Source organism: Phytophthora cinnamomi (genome assembly GCF_018691715.1).
Source record: "Phytophthora cinnamomi strain GKB4 chromosome Unknown Contig128, whole genome shotgun sequence".
NCBI lineage: Eukaryota > Oomycota > Peronosporomycetes > Peronosporales > Peronosporaceae > Phytophthora > Phytophthora cinnamomi.
The window spans coordinates 338,452-365,668 of NW_027151061.1; the positions used below are offsets into that span (position 1 = coordinate 338,452).

Genomic DNA, 27,217 nt, shown 5'->3' on the forward strand with positions numbered 1-27,217 from the left:
GTGGTCTTCCGCGTGCGCACACGCAACCCGGACGCGTTCAGCGTGAGCCCGACGCACGGGATGCTGGTACCTGGCGCCAGCTTGCAGGTGGTCGTGAAGGCCTCGGCGCGCACCTGTGAGCGGTTGGCGGCCATGGACCCGCGGGACTTGATGACCCGTCAGTCGTCCGAACTCTTCCTGGTGCAGAGCGTCGATCGAGAGGACGAGGAGCCTCTGGACGCCCACTCCAGCTCGGCGCTGCGGGCGTTCTGGAAGAAGGTGCCGAGGGACGCCATCACGGAGAACAAGATGGTGTGTCGCTTCACGGCTGCGACTCCGGGACTTCCTCCGCTGCTCCAGCCGTCGGAGGTCGTTCAGGACGACAAACTGTTCTCGAGAAGCATGAGCAATGCCAGTCTGGATTCGCTGGAGTTCCGGTCGAGTCGCGATGATAGCAGGCGACTGAGTATGAGCGGGAGGGAGTCCCGCTTGAGTCGAAGTGGTAGCAGCGAGAGACTCAACCGAGCGTTCAGCAACCAGTTCACGCCGCCTGAGGACGTGAGGAGAGATGGCGACGGCCGCCGCAGCAACAATCAATCGTTCGCCAGTGACGCCAGCTTCCACACGACGATTGAGCCTCCCGTAATGGACAGAAGAAGGTCGGCATCGAGGGAGTCTCTGGCATCTAGTCGACCGACTCCGATGAACAGACTGCGGGACACTGTGCTCACTAGCATCAGTGTGAACGACACCTCCGTCAGCGACACGATGCTAACTGCGCGTTCCACTGACACAGCAGCAGGAGAGGCCACGCATGAGCTCGGCCCATTGATGTACCACATTCAGCCCAGCAACGTGCTTTCGTTCAAGGTGAAACCCGCACCACGTTTCTGGGGAGGCACTTCCCTGTTCGTGGTGAACTCGAGCCAAAAGGACTGCCTCTCCTTTAAGGTGCGCACGTCGAATCAATCGGGTTACGTCGTCAAGCCGAATAGAGGTCTGGTGTCGACGACAAATGCGCAGGAAGTTTTTGTATCACTGTGCGCTCCACGCGACGAAGACAATTTTGATCCAGCCAAGCGTGAAGCGAAAGATGGCTTTATGATAGAGGTTGCCAACATTTCACGCGACAAGTACGACGACTTGATGAAGCTGGACGAGCGGAAGCGCACTCGCGAAATCAGTTCCTTATGGTCGCTCATGCCTCGCAGCGACCGTCAGTCAACGAAGCTCTCAGTTGAATTCAAAATGGGGAGCGACTCTGGCAGCGTCACCCGCGCGCGCTCTGCCAGTGGAATTTCAAATTCTCACAGCACGGATAGTGCTGCTGCCAAGCAGGCCTCCCCGCCACCCGTAAAGTCTCCAACGCAAAGCTTGAAGTCAGTCATCCAGGCCATGGGGAAGCTTTCCACGTCCTCCTCAACGGACGAGTCGCCTGAGAGTACATCGGAGGACAAGCCTGGATCCCTGTACCATTATTCGGATTCGGACGAGTCGGCGTTCACAATTGCTCCTACCCCCGTGCCCACTGAAGTCGGCGACGACAGTGACAGCGACGCTGGTCGTGTAGCCTACGGTTCAGCCTCCAACGCCCGGCAAGATTCCGCGGTGATTGTTGTCTCGGCCGACAGGATGGACACTGTCGACTTCTCCAACCCCAAGCTGTCCTTCTTTATTTAGTGGTTGCGCTGAGCAGCACGCCCCACGCGAGTCATGTACATGCAGAAGCCTTTTGCGCTACTGCTTCTCGTGACCCCGTCGGCACACTTCATCACACAGACGATGATAAAAGACAACATCCACGAGTAGACTTTCAAAAATGTATATTCGTGAAGTTATGAAGCGATCGAAAGCGCGCGGCGTTGATGAATAACTCAGCCCCGCGTGATCTACCATCTAGTCTGTCTACTCGGCAGTCACGATGGCCTCCAAATTCTCGAGGACCTTCACGGTAGAAGACGTACCGAGCATGTTGATGATGCTGGGTGGGATGTAGCCCGCCAGGTCGGCGTGTGCGAGGAGGGTCACGACGCAGTAGACCGTGCCGTCGGCCTCCTTGAACTCCTCGATGATGTAGCCGGAGATGTAGTTGTTGGCGCGCACGTAGCCGTCAAGGGGCGCGACGCTGCCCACGTCGATGGAGCGCGTGGCGATGACCACGCGGCCGTCCTCGAGCGTCGTGCCGTAGGTGACGACCACGAACTCGCGGCCGTAGATGGGGAACTGGCCCTTGCTGGTGATCTGGCGGAAGGCCAAGTGGTTGGCCTCGCCGATGTCGCGCAGCGTCACGACGCCCTCCATCATCTCGTCCAGCTCCAGCGTGCGGTTCGGGTCCAGCAGCACCTGCTCAATGACGCGCTTGTCGGCGTCCACGCGGCCGGCGGCACGGAACGGGCACCAGTCGCAGTCCTCGACGGCGCCGCGCCAGATCTTGACGTCCTCCGAGTCCTCCACAACCTCCCAGGTCGTGACCTTGTCGGCACCCGTGTGGCGGTCCAGCAGGATCTGGATGTTCTCCTTGCCGTAGGCCTCGAAGTCCACGTCGTCGGGCGTGGCGAATGCGGGCTCCGCTGGCTTGTCCTGCTCCTCCTCCGTCGCCGGCGTCTCTCCGTACCCGAACAGGTAGTTCATACTTAAAGGTGCTGCTGCTGCGAAGGAAGGCGGGCGCGCTGAAGTCTTTGCTGCTCCGGCGGAGGGGGTTTCTCTACTGACTCGGCCGCTTTGTGACTGACTTGGGCTATTTTCTACTACAGGGTACAGAGCGAAGCGGCATGGATTCATCACTCGTTTCTGCGCGCAGTAGTTGAGAAACGCCGACCTGCATATAGCGTAATTGCCCGCACTCTGAGTGCAGTGTATGTAGGTATTGGTTGTAGTTTAAAAGCCTGTATTACCTGGTAAAACTACAACATAAAATCGATTTGAGTTGCTGTGAAGATAGCGGGTGTCGAATCCCACACATGTCACTGGAGTGAGGTGATGACGCCAGCATATCGGTATAAGCGGGATACCATATGCTGCGCAGCGCTTAGACATGTTGAGGACTTGACATTGAAATCTGTTAGACATGGTCATTGAAGGGTATTTGATGACGTAGGATGTACCAGAAGAGCGGCACTTTTAGTCGACTCAGCTGTTACACTTTTCGTTTTACTAGCAGTTGCAGGAAGGTCGTTGGGTTTTGCAGCGCTGGAAGTTGCTGCTGCTGGAACTTCCAGCGCGCTGCAAAGGGCAACGATCTTCCTGCAACCGCCAGTAATTCCAGTGGAAGTTGCTGCGCCCCGGTGGTCATTGCACACGCGCGCGGCTCGCCGTGTTATGCTCTGTGACAGCTCGCGCTGAGCTGGCGTGGTGTCGGCTCTCCCTCCACTGCAGTTCAGCAAGAGGAGGTGATGGCCATGGTCATGGCAGTAAGGTCGAATTGATGCAAGCTGCAGAGTGCGATGTGCTGGTCATGGGCCGTGACTTCTGGCAGAGCCGAGTGAGCCCAGGCTCATCGCGGTGGGGAGATCTCAGGTGCAGGTGTACCGCAGGATCGCCGGTACCGGCTCCGAAAGAGGCAAGCGCAAAGTAACATGCGTCACATATATCACGAGCTGTAACTCGCGAGCGCGTGCTGGTGCCAAACATAGGTTTATTTTAGTCGTGATGCTGGCGTTTTGAGCAGCAACAGCAACGGCGCTGTGCCGGTGTCGTTGTAAGGATTTACTCGTCGCACTTTACAGGCAAAATCCTCAGTTGGCATTTTCTGAAGTGAGATATGATATCATGACGTGACTCGCTCGGCTCGCGCCGCGCCAGTCGCTGAGAAGCTCATTACTGCGCGCTAGCGGCTGCAGCCTCCAACGCTGCCTGCGCACAAGTAATATTTGCGTGGTGCCAGGAAACCACCAGCAAAATACATAGCGTGCCGCGCGCCGCGCGTGCAGACCAAACGCGAACTGAACACTGGCGTAAACTAGTTCTGAGCGCTCTGAACACTACGCGAACAGCAACCAGCAGCGAGATGCTCGGTGCAGGCTGCACATCGGCGTAGCCTACAGATCGCCTCGTTCGAATCCTTCCCACGCACGGCAGAGGCCGCAAAGCGCGATAGCTGCAATGCAGCGAGAGACTCTCGTCGAGAGTATCCGGCGGGCGAGCGAGCGAGCGAGCTTACCCAGGCTTCTTGCTGCATATACATGTACTTGTACAGGGAGCGTCACGACCGCTCGACCTGGTCGTGTTCCCTCGTGGAGGCTGGCGAGATGCAGTGCATTTTACACTGTATCCCGCGCTTTAACGACTTGAGTCGCTCAACGGTGACCGTTCGATACGAACATGTCAATAGATTACATAATAAATAGCCAAGTTTTCGGACTTTCCATGCAAGAGTCATTATTGCGCCCGTCATTACTCGCTAGGATGGATACACAGCTGGGATGCTTCCACATCGCGTAGGGAACAACAACACGTGCAAATGGACTCGCCAGCTGGAGCACTCACTTGTCCATTTGCCTCCAAGTGGAGTAGGCGCCAATACCTGGTGTGTTCAGCGCCTTGCAACCGTTGCCGCCACCAGCCCAGCGCCTTTCGACCATCGGTTTGCGAGCTCGTCTGGTTTCTCTACCTACACCAAATGAGGAAGTCCATTACGCTCCCGATCGCGCCGCCCATCAAGCTGCGCCGCCGCAAGTCGCTGCAGGAGCAGCAAATGAGCCGCTCGTTCTCCTTCACCAAGCGCCGCGTGGAGCGGCAGCCGTCGCGCCTCACCCTGACGCAGACCATGGAGCAGACGCTGTTGGACAACGTGCACGTCGAGTTCGTTAAGGCCGTCGTGCCCGGCCAGAACAAGCTCTCGAGCCCGCGCTACGTCATGCGCATCAGCAACACGGCGCTGGACCAGACGTGGGAGATGGCAAGGACGTTCAAGGAGTTCTACGAGCTCAAGGAGGCCATCGCGAGCGTGCTGGACTACGGCCACTTCTGCCCATCGAACTGCCCGTGGCTGTACATGTACGCGGCGCATCACTTCCCACGCCGCCGCATCTTCCGGTCGCGCAGCCCCAGCGTGATCTCCGGCCGGCTGACCGAGCTGCAGACGTACTTCTCGACTCTGCTGCGCATGGCCAAGCAGAACCGCAACCTGGATTGCCCCGTGTCGTCCACCAAGTTGCCGCAGCTCATTTACGATTTCCTCTTCGAGGGCATGGTCTTCGATCGCTCCGACTTCACGCGATTGAGCGAACGCCTATCGGTTGTCGGCCGTGATAGCAGCTTCTTGGACAACGACCCGACACAAGATCCGGAGGAGTGCTTCATCTGTCGCAAGGCGCTTGTCGGCGACGACACCGTGTCGATTGTGCCGGCCGCACCAAGCAGCAAGAAGGGTCCTTCAGGTGTCAACGAAAAGGTCGACAAGCGTGTGATGGCCGGTCTTACAACGCTGGAATGCAGCCATTGCTTCCACGACGAGTGCATCCTCGCCAAGCTAAACGAGTCGCTGCACTGCCCGCTCTGCGTAGCGCAGGCAAAGCACTCTCAGTCCCGCACCGCCGCTGCCTAGTCAGTCGAAGAAAAATGTGCAGTATAGCCCTTGTAACGCAAGTTGGTGGATGTTCATAAATCAAATGGGGCGACGTGGTTGCCGCGCGATCACTACACGTAGAAAATCCGCGGTTGAACCGCCTTCATAAGTCGCCTGGCTCTTCTTGCGCTCTCGTCTACAGCAAAAACTCACAAAGAGACGGCAATCCGTGACTCCTCAACCTGGAGAAAGTCGAATGTGCACTTTGCACAGATGTAGCCATCTCACCAATGAATGGCTACATACTACGTGCACCACATAAATCACAACACAAACCCCACAATAATGAAGCGCGGCAGCATGCGCAGCCAGGAGGTTCGACTCGCCTTCCTCCTCCTCTCGGGGCGTTAGATCTACGCTCCCACCCTGTCCAGCTCACTGACATGATGTCTATGTCTGCCACCGCTTTATGTCGCAGGTGACGGACGCCCAGGGCCGTCGGCGCTTCCACGGAGCCTTCACAGGCGGCTTCTCCGCTGGCTACTACAACTCCGTGGGCAGCAAGGAAGGATGGACGCCGCGCACGTTCTCGTCGTCCCGCGGCAACCGCATGGCGCAGGTCCAGCAGCGCGCCGAGGACTTCATGGACGAGGAGGACGACCCACTGCTGGGCAAGCGACTGGAGACCACGGAGCGCTATGATACGCTGCAGACCGGAGCCAAGAGAAGATTGCAGCAGCAGCAACTGGCTGACCGAACTGGGGCTGCAGCAGGAGCAGGAGCTATTCCAGGGTTCGCGTTGCCTGATGACTGGGTCTTGCCAGTCAATGATTCGGTTGGGGCGAAGCTGCTGAAGCAGATGGGCTGGAAGGAAGGCCACGGCATCGGCCAGCGTGTCCGCAGACGCAAGTACGTAGAGGAAGAGAAGGAGGGGAAGGAGACGCCGACATATCTGAAGCAAGGAGACAGTGAAGAGACGACAGGGAAGGATGCACGAGATGGTGCTGAAGAGGAGGTGTATGTGCCGCCGCGAAAGCTTTTCGACGTTCAAAAGGCGTTCCCTAAGCCGAAGTTGGACCGATATGGTGCGGGTTTTGATCCGTATACGAATGCACCCGAGTTTTCGAGGTATAAGCAGCAGCTGGAGGAGAAGCAGAAAGCGAAGGAGAGTTCGCACCGTCAGGTGGTGTTCTTTTCCGACGCTTTGAAAGCTACCAACGACAGCAACCGTGCGACGACCGGATACGGACTGAGTACTTCGAAGGAAGATGAAGACGTGGATGTCTATGGAACGGTATCTATGGCCGAGTTTGATCGGGTGATCGCTCCTCTAGGAACTAAGAAGGACTTAAAGCGACTGGATTCCTCTGCACAAGAATCTCGTCGACATGAGAAGGCGACCGCACGCAGAACTTTGTGTTCGGATGGGCGGCCTGTTCTTCCTGGGTTCGAGCTGGCGATCTCTAAAGACAATCCACCAAAGGCAGTAAACTTGCGCCTCGCTGTGCCTACAGGGTTTAAGGCGTATCACCGTTTTGAGGACGACGAGGGCCAGGATAGCGCTGTGACAGCTTTGTATCGTAAGCATAATTTTTCAGTTGCCGCGGTCAGCAATGGCGAAACGGTGGTCACAGCGAAGCAACGAAGCGCTTTATTCGAGGACCACGACCCAGTTGGACGTGGCCAGGTCAGTCAACGTGATGCCGATGACGGGGCGACAACTTCAGGTAGTGGAGAGACTTCAACCGGCAGTGTATTCGATTTACTGGGCGAGGAGCAAAGAGCCAAGCTTTTCAGTGCTGCTGCACAAGCAAAACAAGGACTGCCTCCGTCTGGATTGACTAATCTTGAGGAAGAACCACCAGCACCTCGAGCTCGGGAGCCACTAGTTCGCGGCAGCGGTGGTGAACAATTTCGCGCCACCATTTCAGCTTCCATCGCAAAACGATTCGTTTCCTCGGCATCTGCAGCTGATGATGACAAAAGCGTGCTTGTTGCTGCCCATGAGCCTCGTGCCAAGGTCTCTCGCCGTTCACAAAGTTCATGGATTCCCAAGTCGCTGCTTTGCAAGCGTTTTCACGTAAAATGCGAAGGACCAACAGGGTCAAGTGGAAAAGGCGAAGACGACGGCAAAAAGCGAAACTTGTTCGACGAGGAGCTTGTTCCGCATTTGATGGAATTTGCTGCTGACCGAGCTGCGCGTCGACAACCTGTTGACCAGGCAGATACGGCTCACAAGCCTGGCCAGGACGATCAAAGCGAGAGCACTCAAGGATCGGAGCTCCCCCCATTGCCTGCAATTAAGCAAACCTCAGCTAGTTTGCTCAAATCGATCTTCGAGCCTTCGGATGAATCCGATGTGAGTGACGACGACAGCGAAGACGAAAGCGACGATGAGGTCAATGTTGGAGAACGACAAGAGGAGCGCTTTCAGTCGAATCGATCAGATTATGTGACACCTTCTGTGAAGTCACAGTCGGAAAAGCAGTCAGCGAAAGAAGCTCTTGGGCACGGTCGGCGGTCAGCTCTGTCAGCTAACTCGGCCGAGTCGAGTTCATCGGACGATGATGAAGGTGTTGCTTCATCATTCGCTGCAATTTCGAGGAATGAAAGTGTAAAGCGCTTGCACAGTATCGATGGCGCTGACGAACAAATTGCACAGGAAGAGAAGCGGAGGCACAAGAAACACAAAAAGCATCATCGTAGTAAGCACCGCTCGTCGCGCGAGGACAAGGAGAAGAAGAAAAAGAAAGACAAGAAAGACCGCAAAGAACGGAAGTCGCACAAACACCGCTCGTCAAGACACTCAAGACGCAGTCGAAGTCGGAGCAACAGTCGCGGCAACAGTGCAGATCGCCACCGAAGCAGCAGCAATCGACACCGCTGATCGCGACGTGCTGGACCATTATTTCGCGTGGCAGGAGGTGTCATTGCCACCGACACGAATTGTGCCGCAGTGCCTGAACACTTCAACATTCGTCTGTCTCCTTCAGCACCTTACATTAACATGTAAAGTCGAGTGGTCTAGAGTCTATGTAAACAGAATCCATTGAAGCTCAATGCAATGCAAAAACTAGTCAATACACGACAGAGGGATCCGACTGCGCTGGTCCCTCTACCGAGTCAAGCACCGTTGCTTGGCACTCGAAGCGCACGCGTCTCCCTGTCCTATGCGGAGGTTGCCCCGGTCGAAGCAGCCGCCATTAAATTAGTCGAAAGTAACCTTGGAGCCCTTGAAGTTCTGGATGGACGTCGACTGACGCTTGGGCGGGCCGTCACCACGGCCGCCACGTCCGCCACGGCCACCACCGCGACCACCGAAGCCACGGCCGCCACCGCGGCCTCCACCACGGCCACCGAAGCCACGGCCGCCGCCACGGCCACCATCGAAGCCGCCACGGCCACCACGTCCACCGCGGCCTCCGCCACGGCCGCCACCACGTCCGCCGAAGTTACCGTTGTTCTCACGGCTCTTGGCGTAGTTGACACGGATGGCGCGGTTGTTCAGGTACTCGCCGGCAAGCTTCACGGCCTCGTCCACAGCCTCGGTCGAGGCAAAGTCAACGTGGCCGAAGCCACGGAACTCGCCCGTCTCACGGTCGGTAGCCAGACGGCAGCTCGAGATCTCACCGCACTCGCCGAAGAACTCGCGCACGGTGTTCTCGTCCACATCCCAGGCGAGGTTGCCGATGAAGATGCTGGTGCAGCCCTCCGGCTTCTCGTCGAACATGTTCTTCTTCTCAGCCGTGCGGATCTTCATCCAGCGGCCGCCGAAGTCCTGGCCGTCCATGGCAAGAGCAGCCTCAGCAGCCTCAGCGGTGGCGAACGTCACGAAAGCAGTGCCGGACGAGCGACCGTTCTGCATGGGGATGCGAGCGGCAGTCACCTCACCGCAACCGGCGAAGTGCTCCTTGACCTCGTCCTCCGTGGCGGACCACGGCAGCCCGGCAATGAAGACCTCCAGAGCCTTCTGCGGGTTGGCCACAGCGGCGGCCTCGCCGTCCTCCTGCTTCTGCACCTTGTTGGACTTCTCGCCGGCGTCCGAGTTCTTGCGCTTCTTGGACACGATGGTGGTCTCCTCCTCGTCCGAAGACGAATCCGAGTCGCTCGACGAGGACGACTCCTCCTTCTTGGCGGCGACCTTCTTGGCAGCGGGCTTCTTAGCCTCCTCGTCGTCCGACGAGTCCGAGTCGGACGAGGAGCTGTCGCTCTCCTCCTTCTTGGCAGCAACCTTCTTGACCGGGGCAGCCTTCTTGGGCTTCTCCTCCTCGTCCGAGGACGAGTCCGACGAGTCCGAGCTCTCCTCCTTCTTGACAGCCTCCTTCTTCACGGGGGCGGCCTTCTTGGGCTGCTCCTCCTCGTCCGAGGACGAGTCCGAAGACGAGTCCGAGCTCTCCTCCTTCTTAGCGGCGGGCTTCTTGGTGGGCGTGGCCTTCTTCTTGGGGGCCTCCTCCTCGTCCGAGGACGAGTCCGAGCTCGAGTCCGAGCTCTCCTCCTTCTTGGCGACGGGCTTCTTGGCCGCCACCTTCTTGGGGGCCTCCTCCTCGTCCGAGCTCGAGTCGGACGACGAGCTGTCGCTGTCCACGGGCTTCTTGGGGGCGGCCTTGCTGCCCTTCTTGGCAACCACCACCGTCTTCTGCGGCGCCTCGTCGCTGCTCGAGTCCGACGAGCTGCTGCTGCTGGACGCAGGCTTCACGGGGGCTTTCACCTTCTTGGCCATCGTGCGTGCAATAGAGAAGTAGAGGGGTCGGGAGCTGCTGGGGCGCCGAGCGATTGCCAAATGACAAGCGAAGAGCTCCGGTGGCTGGGAGCGCTTTGATACCTTCAACCGTCAGCGCAGGTTTGGTTGGCGTAGGCGCAGCTAGACCTAAAACGCGTGGACCACCCAGAAAAGGTAGACCAATTTGTCCCGTATTGGACTATAATGGTCTCGGGCAATTCCCGTACGTTCAGTATCGCATGGTACGGAAATAGTACTTTCTGTATTACTAATTCACACGTTACTAACGCGAAGCCAGTGAAACTTTATATCACTGATACTCTAAACAACAGATTCATAATACTAGAACCGGAGTTTAATCGACTACGCAAGTAGGCCAATGATCAGCTCTCGGCTCACGTGTCCTTATGGAGTGCGAGGCCGTTAGTGTAACTTGTGCGGCAACAAACTCTGAGCCAAGCCCGGTATCAATATCTCACATTGAAACATTATCACTCGATTTTTCCTATAGCCCTCGCTTTTCCCAATGATCAAGCGTGCAGGTTTTGTGACCGCTCACGCGTCTGCCCTTTCCCCACAGCGATGGCGGTGTATGTGTGCATTTACCTCGACAATAAAACTCGATTCAAGCAAACTATGATTTTTCCGTGCACCAATTATAACCTTTAATATCGCTTCCAATCAAATATCAATATAAGCATTAGTGAATGCAGAATACTATACTACCGAACCCCTCGTAGTTTACGGTTTTGGCGGGGTTGAAATATACTACCGAACTCCTCGTAGTTTACGGTTTTGGTGTTATAAACGTGTGTACACCACACGAAATGTGTGGTGCACCTGAAGCCAGTTTGTCGAGGTTTTATTTTCCGCGGAAAGGGGGGGGCGAGGTTTTATGTATCAGTTGGGTGGATTCGCACACAAGAACCACACAGTCTTTCTTTCGAAATCCGCGCGCTAAATCCAAGCACTACTGTAACCTAAGGCGCAGCATGGTGGCAAGTGGCGGCGACGAGAACTCTGCGGCGGACGCTGTGGCTGCCCAGGTGGTGGTGGTGGACGACGCGACCAAGGTGGAGCACGAGCCGGCGGTCGGAGAGAAGCGGCGCGAGCGAGAGGAGGACGTGGACCCGCTGGTCGCTGGCGTCGACAGCGTCGTGCCCGACGCCGTGGCGGACGACGCGCCAGGCTCGCAGGACTCGCAGGCCACGCAGGAGGAGGACATCCACGACGTCATGGCCAAGATGAAGGAGGCGGCGGGCGCCGACGTGGCCTTCGACGCGGCGGCGGCCGCTGCGGCCGTGGTGCCGCCGCCCCCCGAGGCGCTGAAGACCGACTCGGCCACGCCCGTGCAGGACGCGGTGGCCGCTGCCGCTGCTGCGGGCATCGGCGCCGACCCGAACGCCGTGGCCAACGTCAAGTACGACAGCAAGCGCATGGCGCGCGTGTCGTTCAACTCGTGGTTCGACTTCGACTCGTACTTCGAAATGTACATGCAGGAGACGTTCCAGCCCTTCCGCATGCGCTCGTCCTGCAGCGTCGAGGCCTACCGCCGCAACCAGCAGAAGGTCATGCTCAACAACAAGAGCTCGCGAGGGCGCCGCGCCGAGTTCCCCGACGAAGCCATCCACCACCACCGGATATACATGTGCACGCACGCCATGAAGGCGCGCTGCCGCGGCGCCAACACGCGCCCCGGACAGAAGTACCGCGGCATCGGCTGCATGGCCAAGATCAATGTCAAGATCACCCCGGCCGATAACCCGTCCAAGTATATGGTGATTGTTACGGACCAGGTATGCTCGTCGGAGCTTCTGAAGGTCCCGTAATTGCGATCTTGGTATTGACGGTGTTGCTGTTTGTGCTGCAGGTTGTGTCGCACAACCACCCGGTGAGCCGCGAGATCTATGAGGCGTACCCGGACGTGCTGCTCAAGATGATGCGGCGCAGTCAGCTGTCCCAGTCGATGCTGGGCCACCCGCCGCCGCCCAAGTTCGAGACGCCCCAGCAGACGCAGAAGTACGAGCGCGCTATGAACACGTTCCAGTCCGTGGCCGAGACCATGGCCCGGTTGAGCGACGAGGACTACGAGGCGCAGCTCGGTCAGCTGCAGCGGCTCTACACGCCCACCACGGAGCAGGACCAAACGGTCTGAGTGTAGAGCCAAGAGCTGGCGGTGGAGAGGGCGGCTATATACCAATACGCAACGAGAAAGAGGCTGCCGGCGGAGGGCTCGATTCCGCCCTCGCCGTGTAGCCACGTTCATGTCCAGCATTCCCATACACGCTGATGCATTGTGGTCCATTTTTACCCGCGTCTTCCCCCACCAATATTTGCCTTCATACGTTTGCCGGAACAGTAGCAACGTTAGTGTAATTTTTCGTCTAGTATTCGTGTGGGACACACCAGTGCTTGTGTCTTGGGGGGAACTGAGAACAACAGACCCCATCTGCGCGTGTGTGCATCGCATCGCAGGCTCGTAACTCGTCACTAGCTACGCGGCGGAGCAGCGATGGCGAGCAGCGGCGTGGACGTGGCGCTCGCGCCCAACTCGAGCGTGATCCTGGAGCCGGCGGACTCGCTGGCCTTCCACCTGCAGCCGCAGACGGCGCCCCAGGCCGTGCTGACGATCCGCAACGTGGCGGACGACCGGCAGATCGCCTTCAAGGTCAAGACGACGCGGCCGCTGCGCTACCTGGTGCGGCCCAACCAGGGCCTGCTGGGGCCCAACGGCTCGGCCTCCATCATGGTGATCCTGCAGCAGAAGGACTGCGACGAGCTGCTGCGCCTGGACCCGGCGGAGCGGCAGCTGGCCAACGACAAGTTCCTGGTGCAGAGCATCTACGTGGACGACAGCTTCTACGAGCTGGTGAAGACCAAGTCCACCAAGGAGATGGCGGACGAGCTCACCAACATGTGGGCGCGCACGGACAAGCGCGCGCTATCCAACAAGAAGCTGCGCTGCCGCTTCGTGCAGGACGGCGAGGAGGCGGCGGGCCGCCCGGCCTCCCCGCCCAGCCCGCAGCGCGTGGCGTCGACCAACGCGTCGCCCGCCAAGACCGCGGCCGCGTCGGACGCGAGGTTCCAGACTAGACTCAGCGACGAGGTGCGGGAGGAGGTGGCCACGCCCGCGCAACTGTCCTCGGCGCTGCTGCAGGACGACAAGCCGCAGGCGCCCAAGGTGGCGGAGAACAGAGAAGGGAACAAGGAGACCGTGCAGGAGGTCGCGGCGCTCCGCAAGAAATACGACGAGGTAAGGGGCAGGAGCTCGGTGGCTGTGGTGATGTTGAAGGGGTGGTTAATTTGTTGTTGGGTGGTTTGTAGTTGGTGGCGTTCACAGTGCAACTTACGGCGCAGCGTGACGTGTTGATGAGTGACCTGGACAAGACCCGGCAGCTGCTGCAGAAGGCTAGCACCGACGCGCAGCGCGTTAAGAAGCTCTCGGAGGAAACCTCGACTTTGCGCCATCGGAAAAACGCTGGCGGCAATGGGGCATCTAGCAACGAAGACTCGCAGGCGATCACGGGCAAGGGCCCGAAGGAGCAGGGGGTACGTCAGCCGTCTGAGTGTGGACCATTTTGTGTAAGAATGTACTGACGTAACTTCTTTTGCTGCTGTTGCTTCAGGCATTTGGACCCATGCATCTGCTGATTTGCGCGATCATTTTCTTTTTAGTTGGACGCTATTACTAGGCGACGTGCTGTACCGTGTGTGCTGGAATTAGGCTGAGACAGAAGGTGTTGCAACTCAAGTGCGTGGTGATCGTGGGGCAACAGTACGCTTGGCGGAGGAGTGAAAGCATTAGAGCTTTCTGTCGGCAACGCCGACGCGTGCTTGTGCATGTGTAAGTAGGCTCGCAGTTGAGGGAACTTGGTTTGCTGAAGGTAGAAGATCATGAAGCACGATTAGTAGTAGACCGAATGACCGAGTGAGTACAGGAAACCAGGGGAAATGAATGAATATGGCATCCACACTGTCTCGGACTCGTCGGAGCAACAAATGCTGACAAGGGTGCGGGTTGAGGCGCAGCGTAGCAGGGTGACTTCGGCGGTGCATTGATAAAAAGCATGGACCACGAAGTCGTTCACGTGAAACTCCCTTGTATGATCAACTCTAACGGGTTGACATCGGAAATGTTGCTGTAGTCTGAAGCAGAGTTATTCGCTAAGCTTAGTTGAGGATCGCAGTGACGCTCATTTTGCGCTTTCCCTCCATATCCAACGGCGCGCATGCCTTGCGCTTGGCACTACGCGTACGACAGCTTTCCGCGGCGCTGTCTCCACCATCGCTGCTTACTCCAGACGCACGCAAAGCTGCATCTTTCATAGAAAGCATAGCCATCGCTGCGGCATCGCTATCCGACTGGGTGCCAGCAGGAGGAACACGCAACGGTAACGGGGGGAGAATGGCCTTTTCTTCTTGGGGACGGCCACCAAAGCGAAGTGGCGGTACTTCTGCATCATCGTCGGGGAAGGTTGTGTCGTCAACGTTTTCCTCGTACTCTCCATCACCGTCATATGCGCTCTCGATCTTCCTGAGCTCCCTCACATCGTCCCGAAGCGCGTTTACCCGCACTAGCGTTACTGAATCTTCCGATCTTGGAGAGGCTTCGTCCACCGTGCTTCTATACCTGCGTCCATCGTGACGGCGACCATTTGCGCCGGGAGGGGTGTGGCTCGGGGAATTGCTTGACGAATTGTTGTTGCTTGTAGACGCGTCCTTGCCACTAGCGCCACCACTTGCGGGTCCTGAACTGCCAGGTGCCTCTCCTGAAGGTGAGGACGACGAGCTACCTCCGCCATCACTGCGTCGAGAAGAGGACTTTTGCGCATCGTGCTGCTCAATGCTAGATCCCGTAGCTTGCATAAAGATATGCTCCAGACGGTCAATCATCTGCAACAGCGGTTCGTACGTCGCAAAAGGCTGCTTCATCAGAATCGTGTGCATGAACTTGTTACGCGTCGCATATCCCGTCCACTTGTCGTGCTTTTTCAAAATCTGCAGTACGCCGCATCACAAGAAAGCGTGAGACTGTCGCTTCAGCCACATATTGCATGCGGAAATGCTGTCAGGGGACGAACCGCCTGACTCGACGAGTAGTCAATTGGGTAAAAAATCCGACCTTGGAAATGCCGCAAAAGTTCATGACGGCAAAGTTCTCCAGCAGCAGCAGTTCCTTATACAGCGCCACGCAGCTCTTCATCAGCGCCGTCTTGGCCTCAGCCGACTCGGGGTTCGTCTGAAGGACCCACCACGAGGGATAACAAAAGGACGATAGCGCGTAAGACCTCCACACAAAAATGATTATCGTACAACAATTGCGTCCGTCCATCAACTGCACCGTCCACTCCGTACCTTGAGCTCCTGGAAGCTGGCGTCGATGGCCGCCACCTGACTCGTGTGCTTGGCCTGCTCCTTGATGAAGAAGTCGGCGATCTTCTTGATCTCCATGCGCAGCGTGCGGAAGAAGTTCATTTCGTCCTGCGACTGACCTGCTCCACCAACCGAAAAAATGCAACACCACAGCGACAATTAGTCGCACGAACCACCCAATAGAACAATAGACGGGGCCAGCCACGCACGGATGCTGTCGTTGTCCTCCTTGGCGGAGGGTTTGATCTTGATCTTGACGAGCTTGTCGCCCTGCAGCTTCTCCTCCTTCTTGATCTGCGCGCAGTCCTTGATGATCTTCTTGAGCAGCTTGTAGTCGGCCCAGTAGGGCTCCCACGCACTGGGCGACATCTGCGTCGACTGCTGCAGCACCTTGCCGAACTTCATCGTGTCTCTGCGTCGTCCTGTGCCCTCGGTCTGAAGGAAAAGCAACTGATAATAACCAACCAGTCAGCGGCTCGTTGGCCAGACTCCTCTGCTGCAGTGCAGAGCGCAGCGGAGCGGGGCACCTGGCGGCGAGATTCGATGCAGAAACGAGGAGAAAACACCTGCTCGAATCTTTTCGCCCGCGTGGCCACCACCGACGCGGCGAATCTCGAGAGACTCAGCAAAGCATTGCGCTCTCGGTCCCTCGCCCGCCGCTGCGCTGCGCTATGGCATCTTGGTCATACAGTGCATGTACATGTACCTGCGAGCGCCGCAAAGCTGTTATGTATGGCTGCGCGCGCGTGGCAGGCAGTTATTGAGCGAATGTATCGGTGCAGCAAAGCCGCCGTGGTCGACGACACCTATCCCGCGGCGCGATTTAGAAAAAACGGCACTAGGTCATGGACCTGCTGAATTGAATGACGGTGATCGGTATGTCGCAAGAAAGGATCAGCTGTATTTTGGGTGGCAAAGCGGCGGCACAGACGCACTGCCGTCTGGCATGTTCAAGTCGCAAATCTAGGACCGCGTCGAGTTTGGCGGTGCGACAGCAACAGCCAGTTCCGCACGCGATATCGACGTGCAACGCGTGCTTACCCGACGCGGGCGCTAACTTGAGCGTCCCGCAGTCACCTCCGGTGCATTTCTGCATTTGCTGTAGACTGCGGCTTGGATCTGACTCATCCCTTGGAGGGAAGTGCGGCCGTCGTCCCAACGTTATGCGCACCTGCTGTTTCTAATACCCTTTCGGAACGAGTGACTAATATTTATCCAATCATCAACGAGCACTGATTTATGTTATTAGATCACTGAAATAAGTCTTGTCGCGGTAAGAAAACTTTTACTTTACTCGACTAAGCCTGGGGAAGAAGTTGCTGCTGATGAAGGTTTTAAAGTAGAATAGCGGATAATTTGCCTTCATCCAGGGTACCGCTGATTAACACAGTATTGACATAACTAAATATCAGTACAAGTGTTTACCCGAAGATGGACCATTTCTAATCCCCCTCTAATCGCTTAGTGCCAGCACTCTAAGCGGGGCAAAGGTGTGCGAGACGCCTTTTCTTTTCGCGCCGGTAAGCTTGTCTGCTTGGAGATCCTGGGTCGCGGACGCACGGCGTCCAGCCGTTCGGTTTGGCCATCGCCGCCTGCGAGCGGAGTCGCGCGATGCATAGTGTCCTCATCGCAAGCAAGCAGGTCCTGCCACATACTGTACAGTAGTAACACCGGGCGTGGCACCTCCGGCAAGTGCAGGTGCACTGCACGTAGCGCAGCGCACCTTCTGCACGAGCCACTTCAACTGGTCAAGCAAGGGCAACGTGACCTGGTGGTCACGTTGCCGCTGATATTCCACGCCAATCCAGGTCCTCGCTATTGCAGCCGTGTTGCTGCCGTCGCAGGGTGCAAAGTCCATCGCAAAGTGCAATGCTACGATGCGGCAAGTCCATGATTGAATCTCGGCCGTCCCAACACTCATCGAGGTCACGCAGCTTCGCAGTGGTCCTTTGCATCCTTGACATCCTGAAGGATTTGGGAGCGCGGTCACAACGTTGCCGTGCTGTTGAGTTCCTGCTGCAGTCTCCGCAGCGTTCCTTTGCCGGAACCTGCTGGTACATGTAACCTTAGGGCGGCGGAGGCTCAGAGAACACCAAGAGACTTGCAAGCGAATCCCCGGCTCAGTGGCAGCGCTTTCCATGTGCCGCAGCAACAACGCCTCGACGCCATTTCACCAGAGGAACACTGCAAATTCCAGGATGTGGTAGACCAACGGCGGCGCCAGGTACCGCCATCGAACATGCTTTCCACCCGCCCCGGATGCCCACGTCATAGCTGCAATCATCCACCAGAATTGCTGCATCGCCTCTTCCGTCCAGCTCACGACCGATGACGACGATGACCTCGTCGAAAGTGTTGGGGTTCCTTGCCGCCGCAAGGCCAACGTGTTCGCGTATATAACCAGGCGGCACTTCTCCCGCTCACCTGGCGGGAAGTGTCGATGCAGTGCCGGATTCCACACCACAGCCCAAGAAGGCGATAGCATCAGCCGCACCTCCGGGCGAATCCAAGACGCCGCTTGCACTTCCTGCCACAGGTCGTTCGCTGCACCAGCGACATCAACCCAACAGTCAGCACACCTGCGCCAAGTCTCTACATTTCTCTGTCGCACCTCACGTACATATCGTTGCGCGAGAAGCTCCGCTGGTCAGCAGCAGCGACACCAACGTGTTGTTCTTGCGGGTGATCGCCAGCGTCAAAGCCGACGACCCCGCTCTAAGCAACCAGCACACACTCAGTAAAATAGTAAAATAGTTAGAATTGTTCACCACCACACGCGTGTTCTTGCCCTATTTAGCCTGCTCACATTGTGGTGGCGTTGAGGTCGATGGTCTCCTCCGCCAAAAGACGCCGCACAATGCCCAGGCGACTGTGCGCCACGGCGTAGAGCAGCGCCGTCCAGCCCTCCCCCATCTTCACGTTCACATCGCCTCTATCTCCGCTCGAGAGCCACGCGTCCACCGCGTCCGTGTCTCCATTGGCGGCTGCATCGAGGAACGCGCGCTGCTTGAGGCGGCGACCAGAAGCCACCATTGACCGAGTGAACTGAACGGCAAAACGGTCGTAGTGTCGCTAAAGTGAGGGAGAGTGTCACTCAATTCCACTTCAACTTGGTAAGCATCATCTACCAATCATAATTGCAGAATTGATTGCCTAGCGTGGTCCTTGTGGACGACTTAAGACCGTGGGGCTGCCAGTACCTTTCTCTTCTTCTCGAAGCTCGTCGCCGTCTTCTTCTCCGCTTGAACCGATCGTGAATTTCGGCGATGAACCTTTTCTCGCGGCTCGGGATCGAGGTGACAACGGGCTTCCCGGTGGAGACGACGGCGACAGGCTTCCGGTCTCGTTGATATCCACGATTGTCTGCATATTCGCACGCGATGATTCGTCGGGGATGCGAGACCATGAGCGCGTACGCCACTTCGTCCAAATCATGACGGCGAGCGCGACACCCACCAGCGAGATGAGGATGATTTCTGCGATGAAGGCACCGAACGGGGGGCTTGACCGCCTTGCTGTTGTCTCGGTAGATGAAATGGTGGTTGCATCAGCACTGCCTACGACGTTGGACATCGCCACCTCCGTCGTATTTGACCCAACAGATGAACTGCTGCTAGAGTTTTCGACGACTGTGTTTGTGGGTGCTGGCTGTTGGGCAGCAATCGAGGTGGCTACTGGCACTGGAGTCGCAGCTGGCGGTTGGGCGGTGCTCTCGGATGCGATTGGAGCGGCACTAGTATTGCTGGTGTAACCTTTCCCTGCGAAACACCAAAGCATCCGATAGTGTCAGGCCCGGATCGTTTATAAATTACTACGTAGCGAGGCAAGATGACGTACCGCAGTTTGACTCGGCAAAGCCCACACGCTTGTTCCCCACATCAAAAATCACGTCAAAGCCAACCATGGTGCTCGCTCCAAGAACTACGGCAAGCAAGAACTCGTTAGACACGGTTGAAATACAGGGAGAGAAACACTCGTGAATCTTACCGCCGCCACTACGCTCCGAGAAGTGGAAATTGCCGTAATACGACCCGCCATCGTCAGAAGGCGTCAGATACCTCGAGGCGGGGACATCCAACTGAACGTCGTCAGTGCCGTCACCCTTCATTCCACTTAGGATGATAGAAATTACTGGAAGGGCTGCTAATTCCTCGCTGGTAAGCTTCATGCGTTTTTCACTGTATTCGCGTCCCGCTGCGTCGCTGAATGCTTTCATAAACGCTCGATTTCCTTTTTTGTCGAAGAAGGTATCGGTTGTGCCGCTGTCAACAATCACACCCCTACCCGAATTGATCGTACCAACATCGATTCCAAGCGAGATGCCATTCAGCCGAATATCTTTCACGTGGACTGGGTAGTAGGCAGAATTATCGTTAAGCAGTGGAGTGTAACCCACGTCGCTCGTGTGGTGACTATAATCCACACCTCCAAACACAAGTTCTCCGCCGTTCCCATCAAAACAGAGGGTGAAAAGATTCTGCGTCACGCGGCCTGCATTCAGCATGTATGACATCACGGTTGAGCGATGGCGGCCAAGGCCCATGATGCCGTTCTCCTTTTGCGTGATGAACAAACCGGTCTCCTTGGTTTGGCAGCCCACAGGAAATCGAAACCCAAACGTCCTCAGCACTCCCTCCATTTCGTCAGCTGGTGAGGAGAATCCTCCCACCCACACCAGCTCGTCCACCATCACAGCCTCCCACATACTGCCCTCCATGTAGCTCTGTCCGCATCGACAACAACCACAAAAAACGCAACATCAGCACACCACACAGCATTAACCACACCAGTGCTTCAAATCAATACCTGCGATATGTAGCAACGGTCCTGCTCGCACGAGCGGCAGGAGTCAAAGTCGTGGCACGCCAGATACTTGGCCGTCGTCGACTTGGACACGTCGAACAGCGGGTCTGTGTGTTGTCCGCAGCCTTGGCACGTGCTGCACGGCAGCGCAGTCATGTGGCTACCTGTATCCACGATCACCGACGCTCGTTGTGCCGGGATCCCCAAGTAGATCTCGGCGTAGTGGGTCCTACCCAGGCAACAACAGTCAGACCCGCACCAATTAATTTACCCATAACACGATCTCTTCACGCACCCGTAGCCTACGCCCAGTGGAGACTCACTCAGTGCCAGCGTCCCCAGTGCAAAGTCCCCATCTGTGCTGCCCGCCTCCTCCTGCGCTCGTCGTCGCGCTCGAGCCTGCTGGTGTGCCAATCGGTGGGACAGTTCTGCGCTCGGCTGCGGCTGCTTGTACAGCTGCAGTTTCAGGAAACTCTGCTCGCCACCAGCGAGGGCAGACGCGTTCGTGCATGCTGCAGCCGCCAGAATCGCCACGAACGCGCGCCATCGAGCGCCAGTCGCCACGCGCGAATGTGTCACCACCATGGTCGATCGCCGAGTGAGGCCATAATGGCTCGAGGCAGTTATGGCTGGCCTATTTATAGCCAATTAGAAGCGATAATATTGGGGCCAATCAAGACGAAGTTGAAGTGCAAGTATTAAGATATATTAAGATACACTTGGTACAATATCATATTGTGACACGTACAGCTCACTACTCTACTGATGATAGGAGGCATTTGGCACCTGACTGCCTCACATGGCCGTGTAGTCCACCTCGAACCCCGCACCTGTGTCGCTGAGGTCCGCGAACAGACTTTCTTCGCGCTTGCGTGCGAACATTTTCTGCCGGTAGAGCACTGAGCCCACGACGGCCGCCACGAATGCAGCGCACCCGATCACAATCCCAGCGATGGCTCCAGCGCTCAAGGCGCTAGAAGAAGTACTGGCTGAATCCATGCCGCTGTTGGACGTGTCGGCCTTGGTTGCACTGGCACCCTCACCGGAGGGCGTACCAGTCGCTCCGTTAGCGTTGCCCTCGGTAGTGATGATCCCAGATGAATTGCCAGCGTTGCTCTTGGAGGTTGGAGCCCCAGCGGTACTTTGGTCGGACATCGAAGTTCCAGTGTCGTTTCCTGCGTTTTCTTTGGTAACAGTACTACCATGTGAAATCGCATTCACCTTTGGGGCAATGGCGCCACCACCGTCGGCAGTATTGCTGTCGGCTGTCGTAGTATCACCCGGGCCATCCGAGGAATTTGTAGTCGCGGCGATGGTGGTCTTCGAGGTTGTACCTCCAGCAGCAGTTTTCTCGGGGGCAGTGGTTGCAGCATCACTCCCGGTATCTCCTGTAGACGTATCCGTCGTAACTCCAGTGCTTGTTGTTCCGGAAGTTGTTCCCGTCGAAGGTGCTGGTGCGGACGTCGATGCATCTCCTTCGGATGCTACAGGAGCAATTTTGGGGGGCGGCCCACCATCCGGGCTTGTTGTTGGCTGAAGCGGAGTTCTAGTGGGCGAACTTGTACCCGACGCTGTCGTATCTGGAGGAGTTGTCTTCGGTGCGGTCGATTCGCCTTTCGGCGCGACAGTATCTGGCACACTCGTTTCTGGGGGAGACGAACTACCTGGTGCAGTTGTGTCTGCTGGCGAACTTGTACCCGACGCTGTCGTATCTGGAGGAGTTGTCTTCGGTGCGGTCGATTCGCCTTTCGGCGCGACAGTATCTGGCACACTCGTTTCTGGGGGAGACGAACTACCTGGTGCAGTTGTGTCTGCTGGCGAACTTGTACCCGACGCTGTCGTATCTGGAGGAGTTGTCTTCGGTGCGGTCGATTCGCCTTTCGGCGCGACAGTATCTGGCACACTCGTTTCTGGGGGAGACGAACTACCTGGTGCAGTTGTGTCTGCTGGCGAACTTGTACCCGACGCTGTCGTATCTGGAGGAGTTGTCTTCGGTGCGGTCGATTCGCCTTTCGGCGCGACAGTATCTGGCACACTCGTTTCTGGGGGAGACGAACTACCTGGTGCAGTTGTGTCTGCTGGCGAACTTGTACCCGACGCTGTCGTATCTGGAGGAGCTGTCTTCGGTGCGGTCGATTCGCCTTTCGGCGCGACAGTATCTGGCACACTCGTTTCTGGGGGGAGACGAATTACCTGGTGCAGCTGTGTCTGCTGGCGAACTTGTACCCGACGCTGTCGTATCTGGAGGAGTTGTCTTCGGTGCGGTCGATTCGCCTTTCGGCGCGACAGTATCTGGCACACTCGTTTCTGGGGGAGACGAATTACCTGGTGCAGTTGTGTCTGCTGGCGAACTTGTACCCGACGCTGTCGTATCTGGAGGAGTTGTCTTCGGTGCGGTCGATTCGCCTTTCGGCGCGACAGTATCTGGCACACTCGTTTCTGGGGGAGATGAACTACCTGGTGCAGTTGTAGACACATGTGAGGCCTTGCGTGATCGATGCCGTGGCGCATTGATATGGTTTTGAAGTGGCGCGTACGTGACTGACGGAGGCAACGTGGGGTCCCCAGGACACTCATAGACTTCTCCGAAGGCATGAAATACCTTCGTACAGTTTTCATAATTCCGGTGATCTTCCTGTTTTCTAGAACTGTGTTGAATTTGTGCCGGGATATCTGGGACATCAGTGTGCGTCGGCAAGTTTTCTTTTAAGCCATCCCAATCTTTGAATTCTTCAACCCAACGCGGCAGGTGATCTACATCGTCGTCTCTGGGGGCGGAAATCGAAGGAATCGATGATGCCTCGGAGAGAGAACCTTTGCCTTTGACTTCGTCGGGCGGGGATTTCGTTGGCAAGACACTAGTCGGGGTCTCGGTTTGCGTTGGCAGGTTCCCTTTCACATCATTCCGATTTCTTAACTCTTCGGGCACTTGTGGGAGATGGCGGACGTCATTATCGTTGGAAGTGGAGATTGCAGGCATCAATAGTGAGTCAGTACCGGCATCGCCGCCGTCGTCTGAGATTTCTGTTAGCAAATGTGTAGTTGGGGTATCGGTCGACGTTGATAGACTATCGGGAACGCCTTCCCAGTATTTGAATACTTCATCCACTTGCGGAAGATGGCCAGCATAATTCTCGTTTGAATCGGAGATGGGAGCGTGTGTGGGTACATCCTGCCTCGGGGCATCGCTATCAATCGGCAGCGATTCGCCAATTCCTTCCCAGAGTTTAAATTCTTTCGTCACAAGCGGAAGGTAGTCCGCGTAGTCGTCTTCTCGGCGAGGGTAGATCGGGGCTAGAGTTGGCGGTTGTGTTGGTACCTCGCAAGACTTGCAATCATCTTGGTTCCATTGTACGGACTCGTCAAAAACAGTCACTGAATTCACAGCTTCTAACCTGCCATCGCCTTCTTGTTGCTCGTCAGAAGATGATGGGTTTTCGGAGCGCAAACCTGAATCGAACTGTTCGTTCCAGGAAATAGTCTCGCTTACAATGTTACCCGTGGCTCTTGCGACTGAAAATGGGCTCTCCATGTCTTCCGACTCTACGTTATCCACTGTGGAAAATTCCGCCCCATTGCCAACCACCAACTTTGAATCTTCGTTATTCCACACATATCCGGGCCCCACCACCGCGTCATAAGCTGAAGCGGTATCCATAGATTCATCGTCTTGCTCATCTGCGGCTTGGTACTCGGGCTGTAGTGAAGACGCTGCCAGACCAGGTGGAGAGCTGGCCTGTTCACCGAGCGTCTTGTGAATGTCTGGCCATGCAACAGCCGAGCCTCGAAGCAGCATGACTTCTTCATCTATCGACTCCTGAAACCCCTCTGCATTCGTGTTTTGCTCGACACTTCCTTTAGCCTCAGCATTGGCGACTACTGTGGACTCTGAGATCAGTAGCGCCCAACCAAGGTACCGCCTCATGCCGAGCCCTGCTTTGACAGAAGGCGCTTTCAGACTTTCAATGGTGCGTGCAGTCACTGTTTCCAGTTCTCTCAAGGTGCAATGAGCCTCGTCATGGCACTGCAACAAGCAGACCTACTAACCAACAGTCGACGGATCTTCGATGAAGAGGCACGAGACGCTTTCACAAGTCTCATGGGCCGAAATATCTAAAACCACCGCCTCTCTCGCTGCCATCGAGCTAAGATACGATTTCTCAAGAGAACACTCAGCAGCAGAAGAAGTTTCAGGAGTGTCGTGGATTGATGAGGATGTAGAAGATCGAAATCCTCGCTCCTTCGTGCATTTGTCTATTCCCGCCAAGTTGAATTGACGAGATGTTGACAAACGTGGTACGCTGTAGACGAAGGGCATCAAAACTCAAGAAGGGGCCTTGTCATTATGTATGGTTACATGCAACAGCCAGACGAGTATTCACGGGCTTCCATCATCTTGCTGACATACGCGTGCTGTCTGGTATTGTATTACTAGGCAATGGCGAAATAGGTGGATGTTCCGCTGAGTGTTATTTCAAAGCCGCTCCAACGTACGGTTGTCCACCTTGGTCTCTTCCTGCATCGATTTTCGGTCAAAGACTTCGTCCTCTTCATCACTGCTGCTGTCGTCCTGACCATGGTGATTGTCGTCGTCATCTTCCTGGTCAAGCCGCTGGTGCTTCGTTGAGCCTCCTTTCTTGTCATTGCGAACCAGGCCAAACTCCTCTTCATCGTCGTCGTCCTCGTCCTCCTCGCTACCCTTCACGCGACTCCAGAGCTGCTCCTTGCCGGTCTTTTCTCTCCGTCGACTGACTGAGATCAGCATCATCAAGAGGAAGCCAACCACTAGAACTGCGCCCACAATTGTGAGCACCATCGGATGTGTGCCCGATGACTTCTCCTTCGCCTTCAGGTCTGCGAAATCAGCTGAAGAGGACGACTGGGTCGTCGTCGTCGTTGTTTCCTCGGACAGCGGCCGAATATTCGCAACCGAGTTACTGGAAGCCGAGTCGAATTTAGAAGCATCTTCTACTGCTGTTACTGGTGTTGCAGCAGCAGCAGTAGCAGCAGGTTCCGACGTGAATGGCGCTGACGTGGATTCTGGGATCGTTTCCACCGTCACCTTAGGTGTTGAGGCAGACGTAGCGGCTGGCTTCGACGCAGCTTTAGCAGCGGTGGGCTCAGGCGTCGTCGCCAGCTTTGCTGGTGGTGTTGCAACAGCCTTCGGTGCGGCAGTCGATGCCACAGTGGGCGCAGCAGTGGGCGCAGTAGTTGGCGCATTGGTGGGCTTCGGAGAGGCTGCTGCTGCAGATGTGGCGACCGGTGCAGAGGCATTTGTAGCTGCGGGTACGGGATTAGTTTCACTGTTGCTGCTGGTAATGTGATCACCGATCGATGGTGGTGTCGTCGTCGTCGAATTTCCACCTTGGTAAGCACAATCGGCATCCACAAAACCCACTCTCTGATTGCCGTTGTCAAAAATCACGTCACGGTTCATCATGAGGTTAGCACCGATGACACCGCCCGCGTTCTCTGATAGGTAGATGCTACCACAATACGAATTGTCTGTGTGCAACAAGTATTGCTCAGGCGGGATATCCATGGTGACTTCGCCGTTTTCTTCTCCATACGCTTCCATCACAATCTGAATCGTGGGTAGCGACGCAAGATCCTCGTTCGTGTAGCCATGGCACGACGTTCCAACTTGGTAGTCGCGACCCGCAACCTCTTTAAACACCTGCAAAAACTCATTCTTCAGAGCTCGCGGAAGATACGAGTCGGTGGTTCCACTATCAACGATGTAGTGGCCGCGCGTGTACGCCTCTTCCTTGGCATTGATGGATTTACCACCGATGCGGATGTCCTTCACATTGACGTTGTAAAAGTGGCTGACAAACGCAAGAGTACAACCCAGTTAGCACGAAATTCAAAACTCTCAGTTTCGCCAACACAGAACGAACAACCTTACCTAGCCGAGCGGTCCGACACCACCTTGGCGTACGAGATTTCTCCGCGGTGTGCCTTGGTGTTCGATTCGCCCACCGACATAGTACCGCCGTTCTCGGTAAAGCAGAGCGAGAACAAATTGCTCGGGATCTTGTTTTCACGGTGCAGCTTGGCAACGATGTGGTTGTCCGAGTTGGACAGTCCCATGATGCCATCCGCCACCTGTGTGACGAACAGCCCCGTCTCGGAGCTCTGGCAGCCGAACTGGAAGTGCGTCCCGTACTGGTTCCGCATGGCCTCGTCCTGGAAGCTGGCGTCGCCTCCGAGATACACCACGTCCTCCACCACCGAGGCCTTCCAGCTGCTGCCTTCCATGTACGACTGCGAGATGGCGCACGTGTCCGTCTGCTCCCTGCACTCCTTGCACTGGAAGAACGAGTGCTGCTGCGAGCACGTCACGTGGATGAGCGTGGACGAGTTGTCGGCCTGGAACGGCTGGTCCGTGTGGGAGCCGCAGCCGTCGCAGCCCGAGCACGGGAAGGCCATCAGTCCGCTGCCTGTGTCTGCGATCACTGACGCGCGCTGCGGCGGCGTACCGGCGTACACCCACGTGTAGTGCGTGCTGCAGCCAATAAAACACCATCAGTCCCTCATTTCCAGTCAGTACAGTCGAATACCGATCGTACCCGAGGCCCAAGTGCAGCGGGACGATCTCCGGCGCGTCCTCCTCGATGTTCAGGCGGCGGGCGTATCTCTCCGGGTGGATGTCGTGTCTGGGCAGCGGGTGCAGCTCCAGCGTCATGCCAGCCTCCTGTCGAGCTTCGGCCAGCGCGTGGCAAGCCGCCACGAGCGCCGGAACGCCGGCGAACACACGCACCATGTTGTTCCTGACGTCGCGGGTGGAGCGCGCGAGCAGAGCGAAGAGCCTGTGAGCAGGAAGAGGCCTGCCG

At 56.7% G+C, this 27,217-nt stretch overlaps 13 protein-coding genes across 14 annotated transcripts; 6 read left to right on the forward strand and 7 right to left on the reverse strand.

The window, feature by feature from the left end:
• Positions 1 to 810: 810 nt before the first annotated feature.
• On the forward strand, positions 811 to 1,659 carry IUM83_15523 (Motile sperm domain-containing protein 2; the record flags this gene model as incomplete). Its single annotated transcript, XM_067940343.1, has 1 exon — positions 811 to 1,659. One exon carries the CDS (start codon positions 811 to 813, stop codon positions 1,657 to 1,659), a length of 849 nt encoding a protein of 282 aa, XP_067780190.1.
• A 225-nt stretch (positions 1,660 to 1,884) lies between these two features.
• Positions 1,885 to 2,610, reverse strand: IUM83_15524 (MLN, STAR and related lipid-binding protein; the record flags this gene model as incomplete). The annotated part of the gene is made up of 1 exon (XM_067940344.1): positions 1,885 to 2,610. One exon carries the CDS (start codon positions 2,608 to 2,610, stop codon positions 1,885 to 1,887), a length of 726 nt encoding a protein of 241 aa, XP_067780189.1.
• A 1,987-nt stretch (positions 2,611 to 4,597) lies between these two features.
• IUM83_15525 (G patch domain-containing protein 1) lies at positions 4,598 to 5,524 on the forward strand (the record flags this gene model as incomplete). Its single annotated transcript, XM_067940345.1, has 1 exon — positions 4,598 to 5,524. One exon carries the CDS (start codon positions 4,598 to 4,600, stop codon positions 5,522 to 5,524), a length of 927 nt encoding a protein of 308 aa, XP_067780188.1.
• Positions 5,525 to 5,830: 306 nt separating this feature from the next.
• Positions 5,831 to 8,498, forward strand: IUM83_15526 (G patch domain-containing protein 1; the record flags this gene model as incomplete). The annotated part of the gene is made up of 3 exons (XM_067940346.1): positions 5,831 to 5,860; positions 5,964 to 6,738; positions 8,407 to 8,498. 3 exons carry the CDS (start codon positions 5,831 to 5,833, stop codon positions 8,496 to 8,498), a joined length of 897 nt encoding a protein of 298 aa, XP_067780187.1.
• Positions 8,499 to 8,693: 195 nt separating this feature from the next.
• On the reverse strand, positions 8,694 to 10,205 carry IUM83_15527 (putative nucleolin; the record flags this gene model as incomplete). The annotated part of the gene is made up of 1 exon (XM_067940347.1): positions 8,694 to 10,205. The coding sequence occupies one exon, from the start codon at positions 10,203 to 10,205 to the stop codon at positions 8,694 to 8,696; it is 1,512 nt and encodes a 503-aa protein (XP_067780186.1).
• Positions 10,206 to 11,197: 992 nt separating this feature from the next.
• IUM83_15528 (Large Conductance Mechanosensitive Ion Channel (MscL) Family) lies at positions 11,198 to 12,360 on the forward strand (the record flags this gene model as incomplete). The annotated part of the gene is made up of 2 exons (XM_067940348.1): positions 11,198 to 12,001; positions 12,076 to 12,360. 2 exons carry the CDS (start codon positions 11,198 to 11,200, stop codon positions 12,358 to 12,360), a joined length of 1,089 nt encoding a protein of 362 aa, XP_067780195.1.
• Positions 12,361 to 12,717: 357 nt separating this feature from the next.
• IUM83_15529 (Vesicle-associated membrane protein/synaptobrevin-binding protein) lies at positions 12,718 to 13,897 on the forward strand (the record flags this gene model as incomplete). The annotated part of the gene is made up of 3 exons (XM_067940349.1): positions 12,718 to 13,458; positions 13,530 to 13,754; positions 13,832 to 13,897. The coding sequence occupies 3 exons, from the start codon at positions 12,718 to 12,720 to the stop codon at positions 13,895 to 13,897; spliced, it is 1,032 nt and encodes a 343-aa protein (XP_067780194.1).
• Positions 13,898 to 14,375: 478 nt separating this feature from the next.
• Positions 14,376 to 15,983, reverse strand: IUM83_15530 (SPX domain-containing protein 1; the record flags this gene model as incomplete). Of its 2 annotated transcripts, none has more annotated exons than XM_067940350.1 (4): positions 14,376 to 15,203; positions 15,328 to 15,444; positions 15,561 to 15,697; positions 15,788 to 15,983. In XM_067940350.1, the coding sequence occupies 4 exons, from the start codon at positions 15,981 to 15,983 to the stop codon at positions 14,376 to 14,378; spliced, it is 1,278 nt and encodes a 425-aa protein (XP_067780129.1). The 2 variants fall into 2 exon arrangements, with proteins under 2 accessions (XP_067780129.1, XP_067780130.1); XM_067940351.1 differs by having other exon boundaries at positions 15,295 to 15,444.
• A 1,765-nt stretch (positions 15,984 to 17,748) lies between these two features.
• Positions 17,749 to 18,611, reverse strand: IUM83_15531 (uncharacterized protein; the record flags this gene model as incomplete). The annotated part of the gene is made up of 3 exons (XM_067940352.1): positions 17,749 to 18,122; positions 18,199 to 18,293; positions 18,385 to 18,611. 3 exons carry the CDS (start codon positions 18,609 to 18,611, stop codon positions 17,749 to 17,751), a joined length of 696 nt encoding a protein of 231 aa, XP_067780131.1.
• Positions 18,612 to 18,731: 120 nt separating this feature from the next.
• Positions 18,732 to 20,966, reverse strand: IUM83_15532 (Beta-secretase 2; the record flags this gene model as incomplete). Its single annotated transcript, XM_067940353.1, has 5 exons — positions 18,732 to 19,336; positions 19,416 to 19,499; positions 19,566 to 20,301; positions 20,385 to 20,610; positions 20,677 to 20,966. 5 exons carry the CDS (start codon positions 20,964 to 20,966, stop codon positions 18,732 to 18,734), a joined length of 1,941 nt encoding a protein of 646 aa, XP_067780132.1.
• A 210-nt stretch (positions 20,967 to 21,176) lies between these two features.
• IUM83_15533 (repeat-containing protein) lies at positions 21,177 to 21,536 on the reverse strand (the record flags this gene model as incomplete). The annotated part of the gene is made up of 1 exon (XM_067940354.1): positions 21,177 to 21,536. One exon carries the CDS (start codon positions 21,534 to 21,536, stop codon positions 21,177 to 21,179), a length of 360 nt encoding a protein of 119 aa, XP_067780133.1.
• Positions 21,537 to 21,940: 404 nt separating this feature from the next.
• On the forward strand, positions 21,941 to 22,853 carry IUM83_15534 (TIR domain-containing protein; the record flags this gene model as incomplete). Its single annotated transcript, XM_067940355.1, has 2 exons — positions 21,941 to 22,507; positions 22,584 to 22,853. The coding sequence occupies 2 exons, from the start codon at positions 21,941 to 21,943 to the stop codon at positions 22,851 to 22,853; spliced, it is 837 nt and encodes a 278-aa protein (XP_067780125.1).
• A 2,002-nt stretch (positions 22,854 to 24,855) lies between these two features.
• IUM83_15535 (Aspartyl protease) lies at positions 24,856 to 27,147 on the reverse strand (the record flags this gene model as incomplete). The annotated part of the gene is made up of 4 exons (XM_067940356.1): positions 24,856 to 25,867; positions 25,952 to 26,209; positions 26,290 to 26,889; positions 26,954 to 27,147. The coding sequence occupies 4 exons, from the start codon at positions 27,145 to 27,147 to the stop codon at positions 24,856 to 24,858; spliced, it is 2,064 nt and encodes a 687-aa protein (XP_067780126.1).
• Between the last annotated feature and the right edge of the window lie 70 nt (positions 27,148 to 27,217).